The sequence below is a fragment of the Odontesthes bonariensis genome, chromosome 12 (genome assembly GCF_027942865.1).
Source record: "Odontesthes bonariensis isolate fOdoBon6 chromosome 12, fOdoBon6.hap1, whole genome shotgun sequence".
NCBI lineage: Eukaryota > Metazoa > Chordata > Actinopteri > Atheriniformes > Atherinopsidae > Odontesthes > Odontesthes bonariensis.
This window is the reverse complement of record NC_134517.1, coordinates 5,087,969-5,110,642: the sequence shown is the minus strand read 5'-3', so window position 1 is coordinate 5,110,642 and position 22,674 is coordinate 5,087,969. Positions and strand designations below refer to the sequence as shown.

The 22,674-nt window shown below is 42.3% G+C and overlaps 1 protein-coding gene across 1 annotated transcript in view; it reads right to left on the bottom strand.

Moving 5' to 3' along the window:
• The window catches only part of pth2ra (parathyroid hormone 2 receptor a), a 95,007-nt gene extending 78,765 nt beyond the window's left edge, over positions 1–16,242 (bottom strand). Inside the window, exons 1-2 of the mRNA XM_075478958.1 lie at positions 15,872–16,242; positions 5,300–5,405 (exon numbers count right to left, since the gene is read on the bottom strand). Coding sequence (XP_075335073.1) covers positions 5,300–5,405; positions 15,872–15,931 — 166 coding nt within the window. The 5' untranslated portion in view covers positions 15,932–16,242. The remainder of the gene's footprint in view (positions 1–5,299; positions 5,406–15,871) is intronic.
• Positions 16,243–22,674: the final 6,432 nt, after the last annotated feature.

Sequence of the window (22,674 nt, the reverse complement as noted above, 5' to 3'; positions counted from 1 at the left end):
TCAAAAAAAACAGTTTTCATGTGTACCTTTCCTGCAATGTATTGTAAAGAATCGGTTCTTACTTTAGGCTGTAAGTCACATACTCAACATATTTCTGTTTAACTAAAGGATCTTGAAAATAAGGATTCCAAAAGTTTTAAATCACTAAATGAAAACAACAAAAATGTTTATGAGACAGAACTTCTTACATTATAACAAGTACATGTTTCCTCTAAAATATTAAGAACATCCCTGCCAATTTTCTCTCATATTAGCGAAATAAACTTCATGAATACAAAATATTTTAATATTTTCTTTTATATATAACTTTTCAGATTATCATTTATGACTTACATAGTCATTCACTAGTCACCATCTTATTCACTGTACTGTTCAAATGAGATCTGTTTCGACCTCACTCTGACCGTCACTACGGTCTTAAAAAGGAATGATCACCTTCGTTCTGCCTATCAACGAAACCATATGTCAAAAAAGTCACGCCCGTGATCCGGAAGCAGAACGACCTGCGTTAATAAATAGCAGGGATTGCTCCCGGTTCAGTCTCTCACCTTGATCGCCTCAAAACCGGACCAGGTAAGAAGCAGATAATTTTTGCATGCGCTACACAGTCACATAATTCACTACCCGAGGGTAACAGGTGCCTTGTGTCCCTGTGAATTGGACTGTGCAGTTAAGCTAATATCACGTTGCCTTGAATCTGCTGTAATTGCGTTCGCGCTCTGTTGCTGATCACCGTAGCGTCACAGACCACTGACGCAACAGGTGGAGGCAGTCATGGTGGTGAACTACGCACTGGCTCTAGAGGTGAGTCCACAGTCGTGGAGGAGATACCTGTAAGCCATCTGCTGTCAAGGGTATTGTGTGCCTCTAAAATTCTAGGCCTTCAGCCCCCCACACCAGACCCAGCTCCTTATGGGGGTGTTTGGGAGGGTGTATCTCACGCTAGCCCCCCACCTTCTATTCCCGTGGCGGAGGACTACACCAAAATGCTGAGGACCGCTTGGGGTAAGACCTTGCAGCGGCCCCAGTTTAACCCAGGCTGCCGTCAGTTGGCAATGGCTGTATACCCTGCTGAAACAGGGCTGGGAGACATGCCACCAGTGGAGGCGTCAGTTGCCTCTTGGACATCACTTGGGCCTGCGCGGGCATCCCCTAATCCACGTTGCCCTCGTAAGGAGTGTGCAAAGACAGACCGCCTGGTCACTAGGTCTTTTAACGCTTCGGCACGAGCAGCCCGTATGGGCAATGCCCTTGCTATGACGCTGGCGGCTCTGCGTAAGACGCTAGACCCGGCAGACGGAGATGCCATGGCCCTGGTGGAGGCTGCTCTATCTGCTCACTCCCAGCTCACACGGGATGTAGGAGACTCGATGGCCTCGGCAGTGTTGTGCCGTCGTCAGGTGTGGCTTGCGCAAACCCCTCTGCCAGAGGCTATTAAAACAGAGCTGATTAACCTCCCTGTGGCACCTGGGCGTGTTTTTCATCCAGGATCCCAGGAGGTGCTGGACCGTGCCGAACGGGCTGCGGCATCAAGGGAGGCTGTCCAACGCGTAGGCGTTAGAGCAGCTTCCGGCGTCTACCGAGCATCAGTGGGTAGGTTCAGGCAACGGCAGCCCGGCCGGCCTCCTCAGGCTAGTATCGCTCGGGGCCAGCGTTTTCAGGCAGTTAACCAGGGGCCAGCCCCACATCCCCAGTTCAGGGGGAGGCGGGGATCAAAGACAAACAGGGGCAGACACGCAGGCGGGGGCGGTGGTCCGGCGTAGCAGTCAGGGGCTGCCTGTCGAATGCCCTTCCCGGCTATCTCGGATCTCCTGGGAGGGGATTGTGCCAGACCCTTGGGTCGTGACAATGGTAGCCCACGGGTACCGGCTACAATTTTGACGGCGGCCCCCAGCTTTTTCAGGGGTCAGAATAACAACTGTAAGAGACCCAATTTTAAAATCCGTGCTCGACAACGAGGTTCGAGAACTACTTTTAAAAGGGGCTATCTCAGAGGTACCACCCAGCGCACAGCGAGCTGGGTTTTATTCCAAATATTTTATTGTGCCCAAAAAGGACGGCGGTCATCGGCCTGTCCTCGACCTCAGGCCCCTAAATCAATACCTCAAGGTGCTGCCATTCAAAATGGTTCACACCGCAATGGTGATACGATCAATCCAGCAGGGGGAGTGGTTTACGTCTCTGGACCTGAAGGACGCATATTTTCATGTCCCAATCTGCCCAGAACACAGGCCATACCTCCGTTTCGCCTTTCAAGGCAGGGCGTTTCGGTTTCAGGTCCTTCCCTTCGGCCTCTCCCTGGCCCCAAGAGTTTTCAGTCATGTGGTGTCCGCTGCACTGGCCCCCCTCCAGGCACAGGGTTTGAAGATACTACCGTACTTGGACGATTGGCTCGTTTGCGCCCTTTCTCAAGAGCAGGTAGTGCGCGACACGGAGACACTGCTGGCCCACATCCAGTTCCTGGGCTTCGTGGTAAATTGGAAGAAATCCAATTTACGGCCCCGCCAACAGGCAGAATTCCTGGGTATCCTCCTAGATTCAACCCACATGAAAGCGTCTCTCACTGGCCGGAGAGCAGACAGCTTACTAGAAACCCTGAAGTGCTTTCGGCTCGGCGGACTAGTTACCGCCCACAGAGTCCAAAGGTTGCTGGGCTTGATGGCTGCGGCAGCCGTAGTGGTTCCTCTTGCCCTGCTGAGGTCACGTCCCTTCCAATGCTGGTTCAATGCGTTCCAACTCCACCCGAGAGACGACAGGCAGGTCAGGCTGCGTGTTTCTCGGGCGTGCATCCGAGCCCTGCGTCCTAGGAGGAACAGGGAGTTCCTGCTCAGTGGCGTCCCCCTGGGGGGTCATCCTCACAGGAGACAGGTCATCTTGACAGATGCATCCCTAACGGGCTGGGGGACTGTCTGGGAAGGACGTTCAGTGTGGGGCATTTGGCAACCTCCATGGACGTCGGAACATATCAATGTGCTCGAACTGAAGGCCATTCACCTTGCGCTACAGCGGTTCCTGCCAACATTACAGCACAGCCATGTTCTGGTGAGATCGGACAGCACCTCTGCGGTGTATCACGTCAACCACCAGGGGGGGACAAAGTCCCAGAAATGCCTCCAAGTGGCGGAGGAGCTCCTAACATGGGCATGGCCACGACTGGCGTCGCTGAGGGCTGTACACGTCCCGGGCGTGGATAACTTGCGGCCGACATGCTCTCCAGGACTGGTCCACTCCTGAGAGAATGGAGACTGCACACAGACGTGGTCAACCAGATCTGGATGCGGTACAGGGTTGCGCAAATGGACCTGTTTGCATCAGCAGAAACAACCCACTGCCCAGAATGGTACTCCCTCAGGGGGCAGGGGGGCAGTTTGGGCCTGGATGCTCTATCGAAAGAGTGGCCAATAGGCTTACTGTACGCTTTTCCTCCACTCCCTCTCATCCCTCAGGTTCTACAGAGGATCAAGGAGGGCCAACACACAGTCCTGCTGGTTGCCTCACGTTGGCCAGCGAGACCCTGGTTCTCGGACCTGCTCCAGTTACTGCAGGGTCAGCCATGGCAGTTGCCAAGCAGAGCAGATCTGCTGTCACAAGCAGACGGGAAGGTCTGGCATCCGAACCCAGCCGCCCTGCGCCTTTGGGTTTGGCCGTTGCAGAGCCGGTCGCTGATCGCTTAGGTGAGTCTGTACAGGAGACACTCAACAACGCCAGGGCCCCATCTACTCGAGCCAGTTATGCGCTCAGATGGGGAATCTTTTCTGACTGGTGCCGTAGTATGGATATTGAGCCGGCAACAGCTTGCCCTGTGCCTCATGTGTTACGCTTCTTGCAGTCCCAACTGGATCAAGGCAAGGCGATTAGTACGGTGAAAGTCTATGCTTCAGCCATTTCCGCTTTCCACCAGGGGGCGAACAACGGGCCTCTCGGAAGGCATCCTTTGGTTGGCCAGTTCTTGAAAGGGGCGCGCCGGTTACGTCCAGCTCGTACCCTTCGGGCACCAGGCTGGGACCTTCCGATGGTTTTAACTTCACTCACGGAAGCTCCGTACGAGCCCATTTCGGATTCCGATCCACGCTCTTTGTCACTCAAGACTGCTTTCCTTCTGGCTCTCTGCTCAGCAAGACGAGTCGGGGAGCTGTGTGCCCTCTCTGTCAGTGACGACTGCCTCAGATGGAGGGAAGGCGGCACTGGTGTGTCACTGTGGCCAAATCCAGCCTTTTTACCAAAGGTTATTAACAGGCAGTCCATCAACCATGTTCTGGAGGTGGATCAGTTTCAGCCTGCCTCTGCCTCACAGGCGGAGCAGGAGACGTTACTCACCTTGTGCCCAGTAAGATCCTTGAGGGCTTAACTGGCCCTTACACAGCCACTGAGGAGAGCTCACTCCCGACTTTTTGTCTGCTATGGGGCAGCAAAAAGGGGGTTGCCTCTTTCAAAGCAAAGGCTGTCCCATTGGCTAGTAGAGGTTATTTCCAATGCCTATAAGGCACAGGGGATGCAAGCCCCTCCTGGTATAAGAGCTCATTCTACCAGAAGTATGGCAACGTCCTGGGCTGCCCTCAGGGGAGTACCAGCAGACGATATCTGTGCAGCGGCCTCATGGTCTACGCCATGCACTTTTACTAGGTTTTATAGGGTGGATGTAACTCGCCCAGCTTCGGTCGGCGACGCCGCCCTCATGTCCGTGACCGAGCGAGGTTTTAATAATTAGCTTTTATGTTCCTCGCGACCATTTTGGTATTTGTCATCCCTTTTTAAGACCGTAGTGACGGTCAGAGTGAGGTCGAAACAGATCGTAAGTTACAAATGTAACTACGGATCTGTGAGACCGAGGGATGACCGTCACTATCTTTTGTCGCTCAGAACAGCCTGAGGCGCTCAAGGTAGGAGACTGAACCGGGAGCAATCCCTGCTATTTATTAACGCAGGTCGTTCTGCTTCCGGGGGTCACGGGCGTGACTTTTTTGACATATGGTTTCGGTGATAGGCAGAACGAAGGTGATCATTCCTTTTTAAGACCGTAGTGACGGTCATCCCTCGGTCTCACAGATCCGTAGTTACATTTGTAACTTACGTTATCTCCCATATGCTTGCACACTCGAAGCTTAACATCTGAAGAGCATATTTGAAGTACTGAATTGAATCTTGACACTACTTTGTTTCAGCAGGACCACATGCTCCATTTGTCAATAAAAGCTTCTCACATAGCATATTCTTTTGTATGAAAAGTATGAAAATAATTTTGGTTACTTCAAATGTTCAGAATTGTGTTTTGTTTCACAATATGTTAAAGAGCCTGTACCTTCGGCTCCTGGTTCCATGTTAGAAAGGTTCTGATGGCACTGCATTTTGACTTCATACAGGATGTACATCTGCTCCTGAGCTGAGAGAGGACCATCAAACCCCATCTGTGGAGCACAATGAACAAGGTCAGATCTGTTGCAGCATGTCTGTGGAGTATGTGAATAAGTCACCCCTTGCCCAAACTTTAAATAACATTTTGCACAACTTGGCATCCACCATCTGCTGTGAGCAGGTTACAGAAAAAAAAAGAAGTAAAGGAAAGCCATGACCACTGATATAATGTCAGAAAGCAGTAATAAACATTTCATTGTACAATCTCATTTTAATACTGCTGTTTGTCCATATATAGTGTAACTTTTAACTCTAAATGTTTATTTTGAAAAAATTATCAACATTATGGTAAGTTTATTTGTGCATTCATTTACTGGGTTTGGTTTTAGTTCTTTTGCAACATGGTTTCTATAGTTTTTACCTTTGTGACATGTCAGCAATGTTATCAGCTGAATACATTTTGCTGCAGTTTTGTGATATAGTGCCATGCTGACAGTATATTTCAAATGTTGAAGCACTTTGACTGTGTACAATCAGACGTCCCTGAAACAGTGGCATTCCTGACAAGCATCCTTACTGGATAAGCTGGGAATGAGAACAGGTTGTCCAAAAATGACCATCACAACATGATAAAGTAAGTTTAAGAGGTGACACCTTTAGTTTTGCAAGAATTACACTTAGATGTTTATATTCGATCAAATATTCGATCAAATATTATACAGCTATTGGAGCTACAATACAGAATGCACATAAAGGAGTTTTTAAACCTTTTTAGTGCAAGTAGAAGATAGAAAATAAATCCTATTTCCTAAATAACTTAAAACTTTCTATCTCTCAGTGTGTCCAAATGAATGTACTCTGCTAAAAAATGCTGATCAATGAGAACTTTGAATTCATTACAGTGAACTTTTAAGACAACACTATTTGCATTCCTCTCTCTTACTCTTTACGTCCTGTTCTGCTGCTGCAGCCTATTAGGATCATGGAAAATTGCTTGGTCTAACCTTGTCCAAATTCTGTCATGACTTTTACATCAAATTAAGTAGAGTATTTCAGTCCAGACACCAAAATATCATTCCATGGGGACCATAATGTCACCACAAAAATTAATTGCAGTCTATCCAGGAACTCTTGGGGTTCTACTTTGGTTTGGATCCAAGTAAAAAAAAAAACATACCTTACACACACTTTTACTCCACTGTTTGACCCGGTCTTCTATAATCAAAGGCTGCTATTTGTTTTCATTTCTACCAGACACCGACCAGCTCTCCTTAGACAGTTTAGAAAGGCTGTTAAAAAGTCCTTCATCATTCATTTAAAAAGACACTTGATTTTGAGATTGGCATGCTTGTGTTTTATCTGACAAATCAAAAATCTAACTCCCATTTGGAGAAATGGAACGTCTATGGTTTTAAAGGTTTCTCATTCTGTCAACTTCCTTTTTCCTTTGTTTAATATTTCCAATCATTTTACAACCATCTGATAAATTTTTTTGTTAAATTTTTGCATAATTTGCCTTACTTATTTATTTTTGATACTTAATTAATAGAAAAAGAAATTGCTTTCACAGTGATACAAAATCAGGAAGGAACTACTAAACTGCTGAAACTCCTCGACACTATGCCAGAGCTTGAAATCAGTCCCGTGTGGCCACAAATGACAGAAGAATGCTCATTCCTCCACCAGTTGTGCACTTTCCAGTCAATGACCAGATGAAGTTTGAAGTACATCAGAGTTTTCACCTTCTATAGTTATCTACAGACCTGGTAATTATTCCAGCTATCCTAATTGACTTTTTACCTGCAGTGATAAAAAAAAAGACATCATTTTAAATCACTGTCCTCTCACTACCTGTCACACCGTCCAGGAAAATCACAGTCATTGTGCCAGGTCAAGTTTACAGAAGCGTGTAAAATAATTTCTTACAGGCCATTACATAGAATAATCAAGCCTTCTAAATGTTTTTAACAGATTCTTGCACCAGTGATAAGATTTGGGAGCTGGCATGAAGCATCACTGTTTCACAGGATTGTAGATTCATTTATTTTAAGTAATATCCAACAAGTCAGTCAGGACCATGGCAGGAAAACCCTCTGACCGTCTTTATTCAAGCATGATTAATGTTTTAATCTGAATCCAGCTCACTGCATTTTGTTGAAATAAGAGGACTATCGCCTTGCTTTCTTTCTAAGCTTTAACATTTTTAACTTTAAGCACAAGAAAAGGAATGTTTATAAGATAGAATATTTACAGGCTTTATTGCTAACCCCCCCACGTTTTCTATCTCTTAATCACCAACCAAAGGGTTTCAGGCCACTCAACCAGTCTCTGCCCATGGGCTGGTGCCTATCCCACCTGCTGAGAGGTGTAGTATACCGTGGACAGGTCACCAGTTTGTCATAGCGCCGGTTTTACAACCAATGCTAACATACTTTCCTTTTTTCTAGTAGAAACCCCCACCTAAACTCTTATTCTAATGTACTCTTGTACATTTCTTTGAGCATCCACAACTCTAATATTGCATTGAATGTCATTAATAATGATTCAAATGTTGAGAAATTATGTTTTACTGTACCGTACAATAATTAGAATAATTAATGGTCAAGTTATCTTAAAGTAAAATTATGCACCCGCTTTGTGTGCTTTGTCCCCGCCCAGCTGGGAGGGGGGGCCATGAGCAGATGAGTGTGCTGTGCGAGTGTGTGTTTATTTATTTCCGTCTCATTTCCTGTCCCCCTGTAAGGGGGAAAATGAATAAATAAGCAGTACTTGGTAATCAAGGAGAGCTTTACGTTCATATAACTTCCCTTGTCAAAGAAAATGCGTTTGCCAAAAAACGGTATTCAGATTAAAATTCTGCTGCCATGATGCTGGACAGGACAAGGGGAAAAGAAAAAGGAAAAAAATAAACTAGTAAGAAACTGCTGTCTGTTTAGTATGATATTGTGCTTTAACTAAAGTCACAATGTTCAAGTAATCAGTAATCAACAAGCAGTGAATGTGTAGTGCTGCTTCAGGTTTCATAAAAGAAGGACACTTAATTAATTACAGGTAATTATGTAATGATCAGTTCATAATTACCTGTAAATTTGTAAATTAATAGTCCTCATTTTTTACTTATTCAGGAAGTATTATAAAGTATCACCATTTGTATGCTCTGATTATTGTATCCCATTTGATGTACGTCATCTTTATTTCTAAAAAAAAACTTTGGTTGGATTTATATGGAGTTGGTTTTACTTCGAACAGAGAAGGTGTGACTTCATGCTGAAATGCAGCAGCAGCTCTCTGTAGATACACTGGCCCTCATTTATCAAACTTGCGTAAGACGAAAAACGTGCGTAGGTCGCGTGTACGTTCTTTTCTGCGCAAAGGTTGGCATTTATCAAATCCATCGTGAGCGCAGGAAAGATGAAATCGCCACGACAGGTCTGAGGCCGGTGTACGCACTTTTCCATTTTGACTTGCGGTGACTGCAACACAGCAGCGTCACTAGTGCGTGCCACAGGAGTCGCAACAAATCCCTTGGTTAAAATTACAGACTTATCACTTTAAAGAAGGCCCATGTTTTATTTGACTTCAACATAAATATAAACATAAACGCAAATTAAATAAATTAAACAAGTACAACTCCGTAATTGGAAGAGTGATGGCTCATTATTCAACCGCGCACCCTCACACCGAACAGGAGAGGCGCTTTAACACTGCGCATACGCGCACGCGTGCCACTGTGGAGAGGTGTATAGGGCTCCTAAAGCTGGATCTGTCTCTCGGCTGCGGGGGGAACCCTATACGCCCGAAAAGGTATGCAATATTATTATTGCATGCGGGGATCTCCATAACATTGCCCAAAAAAATGGAGTGCCATTTCCAGATGTACATCCAGAGGACCCCGCACCCAGAGATCCCTACCACCAGCCTGCACAGCCAAGAGCGCTCAGGAGGAGAGAGGAACGTATTCAGCGATTCTGACTTTTGGTAAGCATTCTGTTATTCAATGAAAAAAGAAAGGAGAACAACGATTTCTTTCAGCATTTATTCTGTGACTTCAGTGTTTCATTTATGTCTTTCAATGTAGGCTACTGTCGATAGATTGCATGGTGTGTGTTAAAGCCATCATCCACTTCACGATCTCTGTTTGTCTTTCTAGGACCTCTGTGGTTAACACGGCTGGCCGGTGTGACGCTGCAGACCGGGGGGCAGAGGCAGAGGCAGACGCTTCGGATGTTGACGGGGCCGCGTATTCGTCGCGCGGGTCAGGTTGCCCGGATGCCACTTCGGATTCATCTGTGAATGAAAAATATTAGTTTGATTAGGAACCTCATTTGTGTTGAATATTAAAGCAACTGTTTTATTTAAACGTCTTGGGTGTGCAGTCATTCTTACCATTCTCGAGCTCTGACATGGGCGCATCAGTGTCAAGTTTCCCTGGCACGCCCGATGAGGACGTAGCTCCGATCAGGCCAGCCACCCTCTCCTCCAAGGCACTCAAATCCAAACCCCCCCCCGTTTGTGACATGCTGCGTCGGACAGCTGCGACCTTTTTTTGGCCAATTTCATATCGGACCACTTCTTCCTGATCTTATTGGAGAAAAAGTAAAACATCGTTCAATTTTAGATTTCATTTAATCTGGAGTTTATCACATTTTATTGACCATCACAGTAGGGGAAAATACATAACTCGTCCGGTCTGCGATTTACATCGCCAACGCTGTTGAAAGCTGGGACGGCTGTCAACAGCGTTGACAGCGTTTCTTTGCCGCCTTTCGTCTATCCATGTCGCAAATTCTAGAGGTGCGGCCTCTCAACCCCCTTTTGTAGAAGGCGTGGTTAGGATCATTACGATGGATTTCGGCCGCCGGATTTATCAACAGCCGCTCGGTTTTACGATGGGATTGGTGTGGTACGCATGTTCTGTAAATCTCACTTGAGCCTCTGCGTACGACGAGTTCTCCGCTCATATATACGATGCTTTCTACGACGGCTTGATAAATGAGGGCCACTGTGTTTAGCTTACTGTCTCTGAATACCCTGGAAATCACAGGGACTTCTTGTCCTGCGTTTTTTTCACTTGAATCTTTTTCACACATACATTTTCAGTGTACCACAATATGAATGGTTGAGGAGTCCTTTTTGAATTGGCAGACTGCATATTGCTTCCTCCAAATGTGTTTTAATCGGATTTAGGTAAGGACTCATTGCTGATCATGGTTCCTGCTTGCCTTTTCAACCACTTTTTTGTGTTATCGAACATTTGCTATAGATTGATGCTGATAGTGTTTAGAGATCCAAGATCTTCATCTAAGGGGTTGTAGCGTTATTGGGCAATTATATATGCATCAAATATAAGGATTTATAAGACGTTCTCACTGTCTCAAATAAACCTTAAACCTCGAATTAAGGGCACCACCTACCGTTATTTTAACTTTAAGTTACAGTCAGGGAGGAAAACTGTTAAAATCTTACGATCCTGGTATGTTAAATTAATAATCAATTAATAATCAGTTAATAATCAATTAATAATCAGTCTCATATCTCGCTACTTTCGTGAAGTTCTCGTTTGGTTGGACAGACATTACGTAAAGAAAGCATACGACACAATCTGTGATTATAACATATATATAGATATATGAACTATTTATTAAAATGATATGACCAAAACATGAACCTTTAAAACAAACAGGAGATGCATTGAATATGGGTGATTATATAAAACACTTAGTGAATGGAAAATAAAACATGGGGAATGGGGAGATACTGGATGTATTCAAATAGTTTAGGTTGGCTGACTATTTGACGCTAAATACTGACATTTCAGATTAATTTATCATTCTGTGAAAGCCTCGAGACATCCATCAAACCCACTTTAAGGTGAAAACGGGTCGGTCTTACTGTGCTGAAGTTCTGCTTAGTCAGCTCGGAACACGGCAGCGGCCACGCGGGGTCCGAGGGGATTTCTCTTCCGCTCTCTGGGCCTTCCTGGTTGTGCTGGCTGACTTTAGCGGACTTCTCAGTTGCTTCTTTTCACCGGGAAACGGGAACGATGGTGCCGAGGGCTGTGGTTAGATGATCAAATCCTTCGAGTGCCAGAGTTAGTCCGTTGCTTCTCTGATGAAGTGAACTTAAGTTCACAGAAGATTAATAAAAGGTTGCTTGAGTTGGCTTTCTTGGTAGGAAAACTTCATTCTGTTCTTATCTTTGTTCGGGTCTTTCTTTCTCGTCTCCGGGGTCTCACTGGGTTCTGGAGGGCTTCCTTCCGGTCGTCCTCTGCATCGCTCATCCTCACGTCCTTCCGCTCTCTCCTGAGATTATGGGGAAACTCCCAAACTCTGGTGAGCTCTTCTCTCCTTCTCAAATCATCTCCAAATCTCTCTGAGCAACTGTGATCTCTGTTCTGTTCTGAAACTCTGGGTTGAAACTCTTCTGGAACAAGAGCGTGTTTTTCGCGGGCTCCGGGTTTTGACTCTCGGAGGCGGGGCGTGACGTAAGCTTACACTACTCTTTCAGCCAATGATATGCCTGAACTGTGGTGAATGTCTGCCTGGGTGTCTGTGTAAGATGATCTGTTTTATATGAGGATTTCTGGATGAGACAAAGAAACTCTTATTTCTCCATTACTCTGTCTCATAGAACATTTGTCTCGGTGATTCTGAAAACACTACATCTTGTTAAGATATGCAGGTTAAAGATATAACATAGACTTGCAATATAAAGACATCAAAAATAACACACAACGTAATTGATGATTATGACTTTCAAAATTCAGATGAATATCTATGAAATCGTGACATATGAATAGTGAACCACACAATGTTAATTTTCTGTGTTAACAATGGGGATACCAAACAAATACCAAATAGATACCGAAGGGACATCGTTAAAAGTTAATAGTTGCATATATCTTGTCCATTTTACTGAGTCCTCTGGGATTTAAATGTTCAACTAATCAACACTGCAAACCACTAGGGGGCAATGTGGTTCCATCAGGCAGGTTGGGCATTTTACACCAAAATCAGTTCTTTGTCAATATTTAAGCCAGAATCGTACAAATTGTCTCTATATGCGTCTTGTGATCAAGCTGGAAACCTGAAAGAAATTGTATACGGTTATCAAACACATTTAATATAGTTTTAAGATTCGACTAAAAGTGAGTCTTAGTGAAGTCTTCTCAGTTCGTGTGTAGCCATCTGGTCGGTTCTCTTGTGGGAAAGGGTGTTAAAGTGTCAACTTCGATTTATGGTGAAGATAAGATATTGAGGTCTCCCACTTTTCCAACAGAGAGATCCTTTGTTCATTCGAGTTTATCCCAATTGATGGAGAGCGTCTGTTGCGAGTTCGACTCCCCAAAAACTTTCAAAAGGGTAGAAGGTTATCGTAAATTAGGCAGTTTCTGTCTCTTTTTCCTTTGTGGAAAGAAAATGGAGATCTGTTTTTTATCCACATACGTAAACATCCCCCACAGGAATGTTGGTTTTGTCAAAGTTTGAAAGACTCTTAATCCACACGGCACTGTGACTGCTACAGGGTAGTAACAGATTTCACTCTGAAATGCATTGGTAATCCTCTGATTTCAACATCTCTTTCATATATTTAATGCTTCCTACTCCAGAGGCAGAAGGCTTCATGCTTCACAGTGTTTACTATTCCTCTTTTCAATACTGCCCACATTTTGTCGCCTATAGAGATGCTTTCATTCCCAAGGAACTCTTCTTTAGTTACATTATATAAGAAAGGTTTATCTATGAATGTTTGAGCAATATTAGCATTTACTTTTTGAGGCTTTCTTTCAATGGTACTACCCTGCTTAGTTCTGGCCCATGGAACCCTACTTGGCTCAGTGTGTCGCATCCACTGTGGATGGAAGCCTCAGTTTGAGATTGTTCCATATCAGCAAGAACAACACTGTCCTATCAGCACTTCCAGATTAGTTTGTTTCCCGATGTCTTGAAGCTTACTGTTGTGATTCATTTATCAGCAGTGGAAGGTGAATTCATAATTTTCTCTGAAAGCCCAGTCTCAGCTGAAATCATGGAATACTTATATTTGTCCATGTGTCCAAAACAAATAGTATTACAATTGTAAGATGGTAATGTATCCCTAATCAGTGGTTTTCCATCAGCAGAATTCATGTGACATGAATGTAATGGATATGTAAAATATGTAAGATGTAACTGTTTAAGTATAATAATTGTTAAAAAACTTTGTGCAAATCACAGATCTCTAGCACAAAGGTGTTTTGAGTTTCACAAAGGTTCTATGATGAGCACCCCCTTTTAAATATGTCTGGCCAACTGATCACTAGCAACACATGGGAAGTGGCGGTCATTACATAGGAACAGGTATGAAGTAGGATGCTGATGTGTTGACAAAGAATGTGAATGTGCTGATCGAAACTTAAGTTGTATCAAGGTGGGGAACACGGTAAGGAAAATGTAGTTATTTCATTTTTTTCAGCATTTCATCCTAAAATGTTGTGAGCTGTGAACAAATGTAGCCATTTAAGGTTCTGTCATGAAATTAGGTTGGCTCAGAATAAAATCCATTTTGAGCCAACCTCAAGAAGGACAACCTAAAATACATTGTCCTTCTTGATTGTTGTTGTTCACACACTGTGGTTATAAAGGCAACAATCAACCAAGTTGGAATAGGCAGCATGTAGACTGATTGTGTTTTGAAGGCATTTCATGCTAAACCCTTTTAGACTTAGTGAAACATTGTCATTTAAGTGTAGTGCCGTTTAAAAAAAAAGTTCATTAAACACAAAGTACAACTTAAACTCTAAAACACCAAAATCATTATTACAGGGTGAGATCTTTTCAATCAGATGTCCATAATTAATCTATGTCTTATATATTGTGATTTATATTTTCATCTTCAGTTGCTGCCACCAACCTTTCCTCCCATCACCTCATCAATGATAAAAAAAAATCTATCAAATCAAGTGTAAGGACTACATTTACCTGTTGCCATGGTGAATCAAAGTGTGCTAGCTTCATTGATGATGACTTTGTTCTCACCACCCAGTACCTTAACTCAGACGGAACACAGAGCTGACTGAGCAAACAGATCGGCTGTTTCAGAGCCAAGAACTGGAAGTTGCTACTTTCAGTGTTGATCAAGAGAGACTTGATGGTTAGACTCTGACTTCGTTTCATACAGCTGCTTTCTGGAACAGACTCAACAAATGTCTTACCCTATTTTCTACTTTGTTTGTTGATTTCAGTCATAATCATAAGGGTAGCAATTATTAATCAATAATACATTTCATGTAAGCATTTTTACTTTCAATATGCCAAAGCTTTTTATTTTTTTATTGTTGATGTAGTTGTTTTATAACTTTGGACGTTTCATTCGAATAAATTGACAGCCATTATTTGTGAATCTCTAAATTCTCTGCTTATCATATTGATGATTTGACAATAATTCTGACCAGAATGCACTCTGAATCAATTTTCCTGAAATAATTATTTTGGCACGTACTAACAAAAACAAACCAACACAATATCTGAATCAACCATATGGACAGAGCATTTTCTAAACTATTTATTTTTACATTATTTTTGCCATGAGTCAGCCAACTAAGTGGTGACAGCAGAATTCCTGCTATATTTTTGAAGTGCATTGTTTTCATTCATTATTTCCTGGAAGGGGCTGCGGTGCTGAAGCCAATGTCCACAATTATGTAAAAGCAAGAATGACTCTTCTGTCCACAAAATCAAAATGGAGACAAACATTTTGTAGCATCCCTCTCAACAATTCTGACTCTTCACTGGTCAATGACTAATAAGGCAGCATGTCATGCATGATAATTCAGTTCAACCTAAGCTTGTGTCACATTCCTCAGATGTCTTGACTTTTTTCTTTCAGCTCATCACTGACACATATATCACATCTCCTCTCTCTGTTCTGCAAATGAACTGTTAGATTCACACTTTTTAAGGGTTAGCTCCACATAAAATTCATTCCTTTCATTGAAAAGTGCAGGATCGTCTGAAATGGACACTGGAAGATAAGACAATTTGAAAGTTTTTTTTTTTTTAAATTCAATTGTGGGGGTCAATATATACCTGATGAAATGCTTAAAATGACAGCCTTGAAAGTGAATGTTGATTTGACTTGTCAACAGTGGCAGCCTCTGGCGTCACTAATCACTGCATAAACTATATGACTCATATGCTACAGTTTTGTCTCTGGGTGGTGACTCTTCAAACCCTTTTGTACCTACAAAGTACAGTGTAATGCTGGGGGGGAGAAGACAAATGACGGACAGGTAAAAAAGACACAGACTGGTGTGTTAGGCCTGACTTTCTGTCTACAAAGAAATTAAATCAAACATCTGTTGCTTGTTTGCGCTCACTTCAACAGCTGATGACTAATGTTATAGCCTGTTTTCGCTATGTCGTTATTTTTACATTAAACTAGTTCAAGCTAGTCCAAAAAATATTACTCAGAAAGCTAAAAAAACAAACAAAAAAAAAAAATGCATGAACAAGAGAAGCGGATATAGAGTGTTTCCTACCTGTGCGTCGATGCACGTCCAATAAAGGGAAAAGTTTAGGATCCATAAAAGCAAGTTCATAGCTCGTTGGTTTGCTTTCACTCCCAACAGAGTAAGAATGATAATAATACCAGAAAACAACGGTGAGACGTAGGTTTAGTTCAATCCCCTGTGATATCGGCGCTGCTTCAGATACGATTAGAAACTTTCCCCTCAAGTATGGTCCACAACCTCAACCACCCAATTACGCGACAGCTGACTTAATCGAATCTTAAAATCCACCTTTTCCCTCTCAAACGCTCCTCTCGTGTGACGTGCGTAGAGGTTACCAGCAGAAATGTCTCCTGTGAAAATCTTTCAGGATCGCATCATTGCTCCCTCTGCAGAGGAAGAGTCCCGGAAACGCACTGGTGATTCCCGATGAGGCTGTGATGTGGCAAGCAGTGAGTACAAACCTGAGCGTGAGGAACAATCAGTGGGCTTCACTTTTTAGGTGCCAGAAGATTTTCATACAGGCTATCATGAATCCTCTTACCGTGGAAACTCTACGCAGTATATAACTGCAGCAAGGCTACCTGTCTCCATGACTGTATTACTGATAGCCACCATGTTATTTGTATGGAAGATTCTCCTCCTCGCGTCCTTGCACGCGCTGCCGATAAAGAGCAGTAGCACCATGCCCACGCTATTTGTAACAGGGAAAGTTTTATTTTTTTTAATGCATTTAGGTTGAACGCAAGTGTGTCCACATAGCCTGAGACATCCACATTTAACCTAAGCGTAATTCGAAATCATTTTAAGTTTAATATCAGCCCAGCAGAGCATTTTTCATGGCAGGCATTTTCCCCTTTTAAGTTTAAATCACTGTTATTATTACTATCAGCCGTGATGACATGAAGGATGATTCAGCTTCATTTAGTGGAGTTTAAAAATGAACCAGCAGGTACAAAAGCGGGTCTCCTGGTCAACCTTGGTAAAAACAGGCTTTTGTCGTAGCTATGAAGGCCTAGATTAAAATTAAAAAGGAGCTACAATTGTTTAATGGGTTTTAAAATAAGATTAAAATTACTTACCTGCATGCATATCTTATGGACAACACTTTGCTGTTAGCAGTTTAGCTAGCAATACTTGCTAAGGTCCTAATACAGTTATCATTATGATGCTGAAACATAAAGCTATAATCAATTGTTTTCATTCACTTAAATCTGTTATTCAATTTCATTATCAAAGACATCTGAAGAGCCTACAGCAGCAACTTTATCCCTCAGAAAGAAGTACAGAAATCCCTGTGCGGACCCCGGCAAGTGCCACCATGAGAAAGAAACCCGGTGGATTATTTAACTGTGCTCTCGGGTTTAAACTAATCTGTGCGCAGGGATTATTTAACTGTGCTCTCGGGTTTAAACTAATCTGTGCGCAGGGATTATTTAACTGTGCTGCCGGGTTTAAACTAATCTGTGCGCATGGGTTATTATACTGTGCTCGGTTTAAACTAATCTGTTCTCACTGATTTATTTGTTTTGTTCTTCTAGTGGCACCTGCCGGGCTCCGTAATTTTGTCTTCTCCATAATATATATAATTTAAATCTGTAACCCAGATTTATTTTATATTACATGTGATGTATATTAATCAAATTAAATTAAATTAATTATTTTATGTTATTTCATTACTTCCTGAAGAAAATTATCCTACTGCAACATGAATAATTGTATTGTAATAAAATTGTAATAAAATAAAAATCAATTAGCAAACTTTTCAAAAACTGATGTGTCGCAGAGGGCAAGTGTAGTTGAAATCTTAAGACACTGCTATTAATGCATTGGGATGCTTTGTTGGTTGGCAGGAATTTATCTGATGATGTCACATGCAGCGGATTACATCGTTAAACTCTAGGTAAACTCCGACGGCATGGACAGAAACTCACAGCCAGCTGCTCAACATGCAGAGACACAACGACACAAAGGACTACAGTTGTTCCTGCAGCCAAATAACATTGCTTTCCCAATATTCCAGCCTCATCTCTGCCAGTGTCCCAAGCTTGTTCAACCCATCCACCATTGATTCCACATTTCTCTCAACGATCAGGTGAAAGTTCCTCCTCCTTTCTGCCTGCCTTTTTCCTGCTCTGCATCCCCAACATCTTCTTCAGCTCTTCTGGATTTGGAGCTTGGATTGATCAACCCGCTGCCCCAAGTTTAAACAACTCTCCGATTAAGCATCATCACATAAGAATCTGTCAGAATTACTTGCAGAAATCATTAAAGCAGCATTCCATCCAAAACACCATAACATAGAAAAAACTATCAAAAATCAGCAACCCCAGTGGAAAACTTTGCTCATTTGAAAATCTCAAGAGGAAAAAATAAAGAAAGGCACAAAATGTCGAGAGCTACTGCAACAGGCTGCCACTAATGCAGCGCCATTCTAGAACATCTGATATGGGCAGACTCTGTAATTAGAAAGTAACATCTGTTTAATGTGTAAAAAACATTTTTTCAGGGACTTGAATATTTGATAATTGAACAAATTAAGATTAAAATGTTCATATTGTGTCCAGAATGTTTTACAGTTAATGACAATCAAATATCTTACCAATGAACATTGCCAAAGACTGGGTTTCTTGCTTTGGGTCTTTACAGCAATCTTCTGTTGTTTGTTTGTGGGATCTCTGCACCTTAGATTTGACCTCAGTGAAATGTAGTTCACCTGGGTTTGGACCTTTTGATTTTCTTGGTCACAGCAGATCATTCCACTTGTTTACCTTCCAACTCACCAGGGCTTCTTTTGTTCTGTGTCTTGGGACACTGTTCATGATACTATGAAGCTCTGTCCAATCACTTTGTCCGAGTCAGAGCAGACAGTATATCCATGTACATCTCAGAATTTCTTCAGTGGCTTCTGTTTTTTGTCACATCATTAATAACCACAATGACCGTGTGCCACTGGAAGCCACATATGACCATGCAATTATACTTCCTCCATGTCATTTATCGATGGTAAAGTTATTTCAGGCCATCTCCACAATGTTTTTCATCCTGTCATTCATTTTATGTTATTTTCATTGTCCAAAGCAGAGCTATAGAGTAATACAGAGTTGCGACACGCTTTGATGTCGCCGCTAGGGCTGACACGTGGTTCACGTAAGCCTCAATAGTTCCAAACGTCACAGCGCTGTCTGTCAGTTTGAACGGGTTTTAGCGGGATGGAGCGCAAAAACGACAACTTTAACATTTACGACGCAATTTTCGGTAAATATTGACCAATAATGTGCATTGATCACTTCCCTGACTATGTGTTTTATAAACGTTTTTCTTTTTTTGACCGGCAGAGACACATTTATCACCGTTTTAAATCATAGAGGGTGCCCCTGCATGCTAGCAGGGGACAGCTATACCTTGTCCTCCTTTATACTTAATCATGCCAGTGAAGTTTACCTTCAGATCTACATCCTTCAACAGAGCATGATATTACTGTCTGTTCCCAGGATTTACTCATGTTGTCCCAAACACCCCATCTGTAGAAGCTGTCATTCAGTCAGTCTGTTCTCTTTGGTGTCAGATGGAAAACGGGCTGAATGGCAAAGCTGAGCTGAATAAATATTTTTAAAGAAGCTTTAAATGACTTGGAGGGAAACATGTGGCTGTAGATGCTTTGACTGATTCAATTCAATTCAATTCATTTTTATTTATATAGCGCCAAATACAACAAATGTCATCTCAAGGCACTTAGATAGTAAGTCCAATTCAAGCCAATTGTAATTCAATTAATTAAAAATAATCATAATTCATAAAATAATCCAATTCGTTCATATAGAGCCAATTCAAAAACAATTTCCTAGCTAAGAAAACCAACAGATTACACTGAAAACTTTTTGTTTTTCGGTTTAAAACTGATGAGCCGGGATGAATTCTTCGTTTCTTTAGAAGACCTAATTATTCTATAAAAGGAGCTGCGTCTCTTGTTTGGAACTATTGCCGTCTCCTTGTCCCATGTGACTTCCGCATTCCTTTCTTTCTATTGAAGTCTATGGGAGTGTCGCCACTCTCTTTTTACACCACTCTGGTCCAAAGAATGCTTTTCCAGAAATGTTCTTCTATTTTGTCTGAATTTTGTGAAGGTTTGTGGTTTACCATGGAAAGGATTCTATGGTCATTGAACACTGTTGTCTCTTGTACTCTACCCGTCTTCTTTCCTCATAATGTATTTAACTGTTAATTCAGCCACTACTTATGTTCCTGTTATCTTTCTGATAGATCTGATTGGACAGCCTAAGGATGAAGACAGAGCTTCTTTTACTACACGCTGTGGGTTCACAGCGACAGAACGCAAATACAAATGCCATTCATAGAATTAACTACAGATCTTTAGCCTGCGTAACTGAGTAAAGACCATCGATAGGTACACCCACAGCTTTCAACAAAACATATTTTTGGTTAATGGTGCAGTTACACTTGGAACAGAAAAACAAAGGAGGAGCATCTTCCATACAACTAACATCTTAAAGGTGAACACGCTCAAGTTAAGGCTGAGAATCTGCACTGGAAGTCCACATTCATAAGTGTAAATTTAGCATATTCTGGTAATTTGATGAAAAAAATTGTTGGTGAACAAATACTCTAGAATATTATTTTTGACAGAAGTTTTCTTAGTCTTTTCAGACAGTTAATATTCCATTGTAATTCATGTTGCTAAGGTAGTTTGTTCTATTTCTATCTCATTGGTTCTAAACACATTTTGGAGCTTTCTTTCTCTCTGCTCCTGGCATTAATGACATAATGGATGAACCAAATCAGCAAAGTTGTTGCCGGACTGATAACCAATCAGCTGAGAGATGCTGTAGTCTGAGTTCTCTAAGAGCTGCAGAACTAAGTGATGATTCTCTGCAAGTCCATCACTGTAAACAACAGCCACCACGGTTATCTGTGTGATCCATTTTCGGTGAAATTACGCAATATTCCTTCATTGAAAGCAAAGTGTTAGACCTAAAACTTATACAGCTCTGGAGACCAATTAACATCGACTCACAAAAGTAAACTTCTTTAGAATTAAAAGGTTAAGACATTCATACGAAATAAAATAAAAACATTTTAAAATCATGTCCATTTTTCATTTTTAACTTTGGGAATAAAAATGTGGTCCACAGTTTTAACTTCAGAGTGGTTAACATGCGAGGCAGAGCCCACTCATTCTGCAGAGCATATTAAGCATGTAAGAAGGAAGACTGGCTCTGAGATCCTGAAGAAAGACTTTTCTCTGCTGTTGGAGAGACTGTGTCACTATGGAGCACACCGTATCTCCATTTCTGGCCCCATTCTGACTGTGGGTAATGGAATTGAATTTTTCAGCAGACTTCTTTGCGTAAACACATGTCTCTATCCCAGCCAGGACTCCAGCGACCACCATCAACCGAGAAACGCAGGGCACCCCCTCCTCCCCCTCTTACATCATCTGTCCATCTGTGCAGGGCACAAGGAGTTGTGCAGGATGTTCAAGGAGCAGCAGAACATTCAGAATTCAGAACAAAGATAGCACAGTTCAAAACAAAGATACCATGCCATGATGTGTTCAGGGTCCCTGCTATAGTAGTCCGACTACTGATAGCTGTTCTGAGAACAAGCTGGGAACCAATAGGATTCCTGTTTTAGTTAGTAAAAGAAGGAATCGAAAACAGTCAACCTGCTGGGTGAATCTTATCTAATCTGTTATCGGTACCACGTACAACTCAGAATACAACAGAGACCGGTGTAAACTACACAAAGCTAGCCTTACTTAATATTAGATCTCTGTCCAATAAGTCACTGTTAGTTACTGTAATGACTTCATAATTTCACACAATTTAGATTTTCTTTTTCTGACAGAAACATGGTTAACAAAGAGCACAAGTGCTACTGTTCTTAATGAAACAGCCCCCCCAAATTTTAGTTTTATGGATAAATGCCGAAATGGTAGGAAAGGTGGGGGAGAAGCTGCCTTATTTAAAGATACATTCCAGTCTAAAGAGATTTCATTTGGTGAATTCACTTCTTTTGAATATCTTAGTTTTATTTTAAAGGGTGTTCCTAAAATCCTGTTCTTAATCATTTACAGATCTCCAGGATACTGTGCAAGTTTTATTGATGAATTTTCTGAATTATTGTCTGTTATTTCAACTGATTTTAACCATTTTATCTTGACCGGGGATTTTAACATTCACATAGATAATATGCCAAAACATTTTCTTCTGTGCTGGACATGTTTGGTTTGTGGCAAAATGTAACAGAACCTGCCCACCTTCGAGGTCACGTTCTGGACCTGGTCATTTCTAAAGGTGTTGATATTTCTTCTGTTGTGGTTATTGATCTTAGCCTGGCGACGCCATCCTACGTACTTCCACCCAAAGATTTTGGCTCCGCACATAGTCTGGCCCAACCCCCCTACCTCGGTTCGCTCAGTGTTTCGCCAATCAGCAAACAGTTGAGAGTGGTGACGCAGAACTCACCCACGGAGTCCATTGTAGTCCATGTAATTGTAGTTCAACCGCAGCGGAAATAAACATGGCGACGGAAGAAGAGACGCTAGAAGCTATCCATGAAGTTGTCTCAACTCTGGAGAGCATTACACAATTAAAACAAGAGCAAGAGGAATGCCTCGTCAATTTTGTCAGTGGCAAGGATGTCGAGCTAGAGCCTCGCGAGAGTAAGCATGAACCTCGGCGCATAACCTACGTCATTTCTAAACATTAATGAATTTAAGTTGCTGAGTAAGGTCCCACCCTCCATGGGAACGGATTCCTCTTGGGTTTTTCCAGACTGTTTGACGGAGTCAACAATCGGCTTCCGCCCAG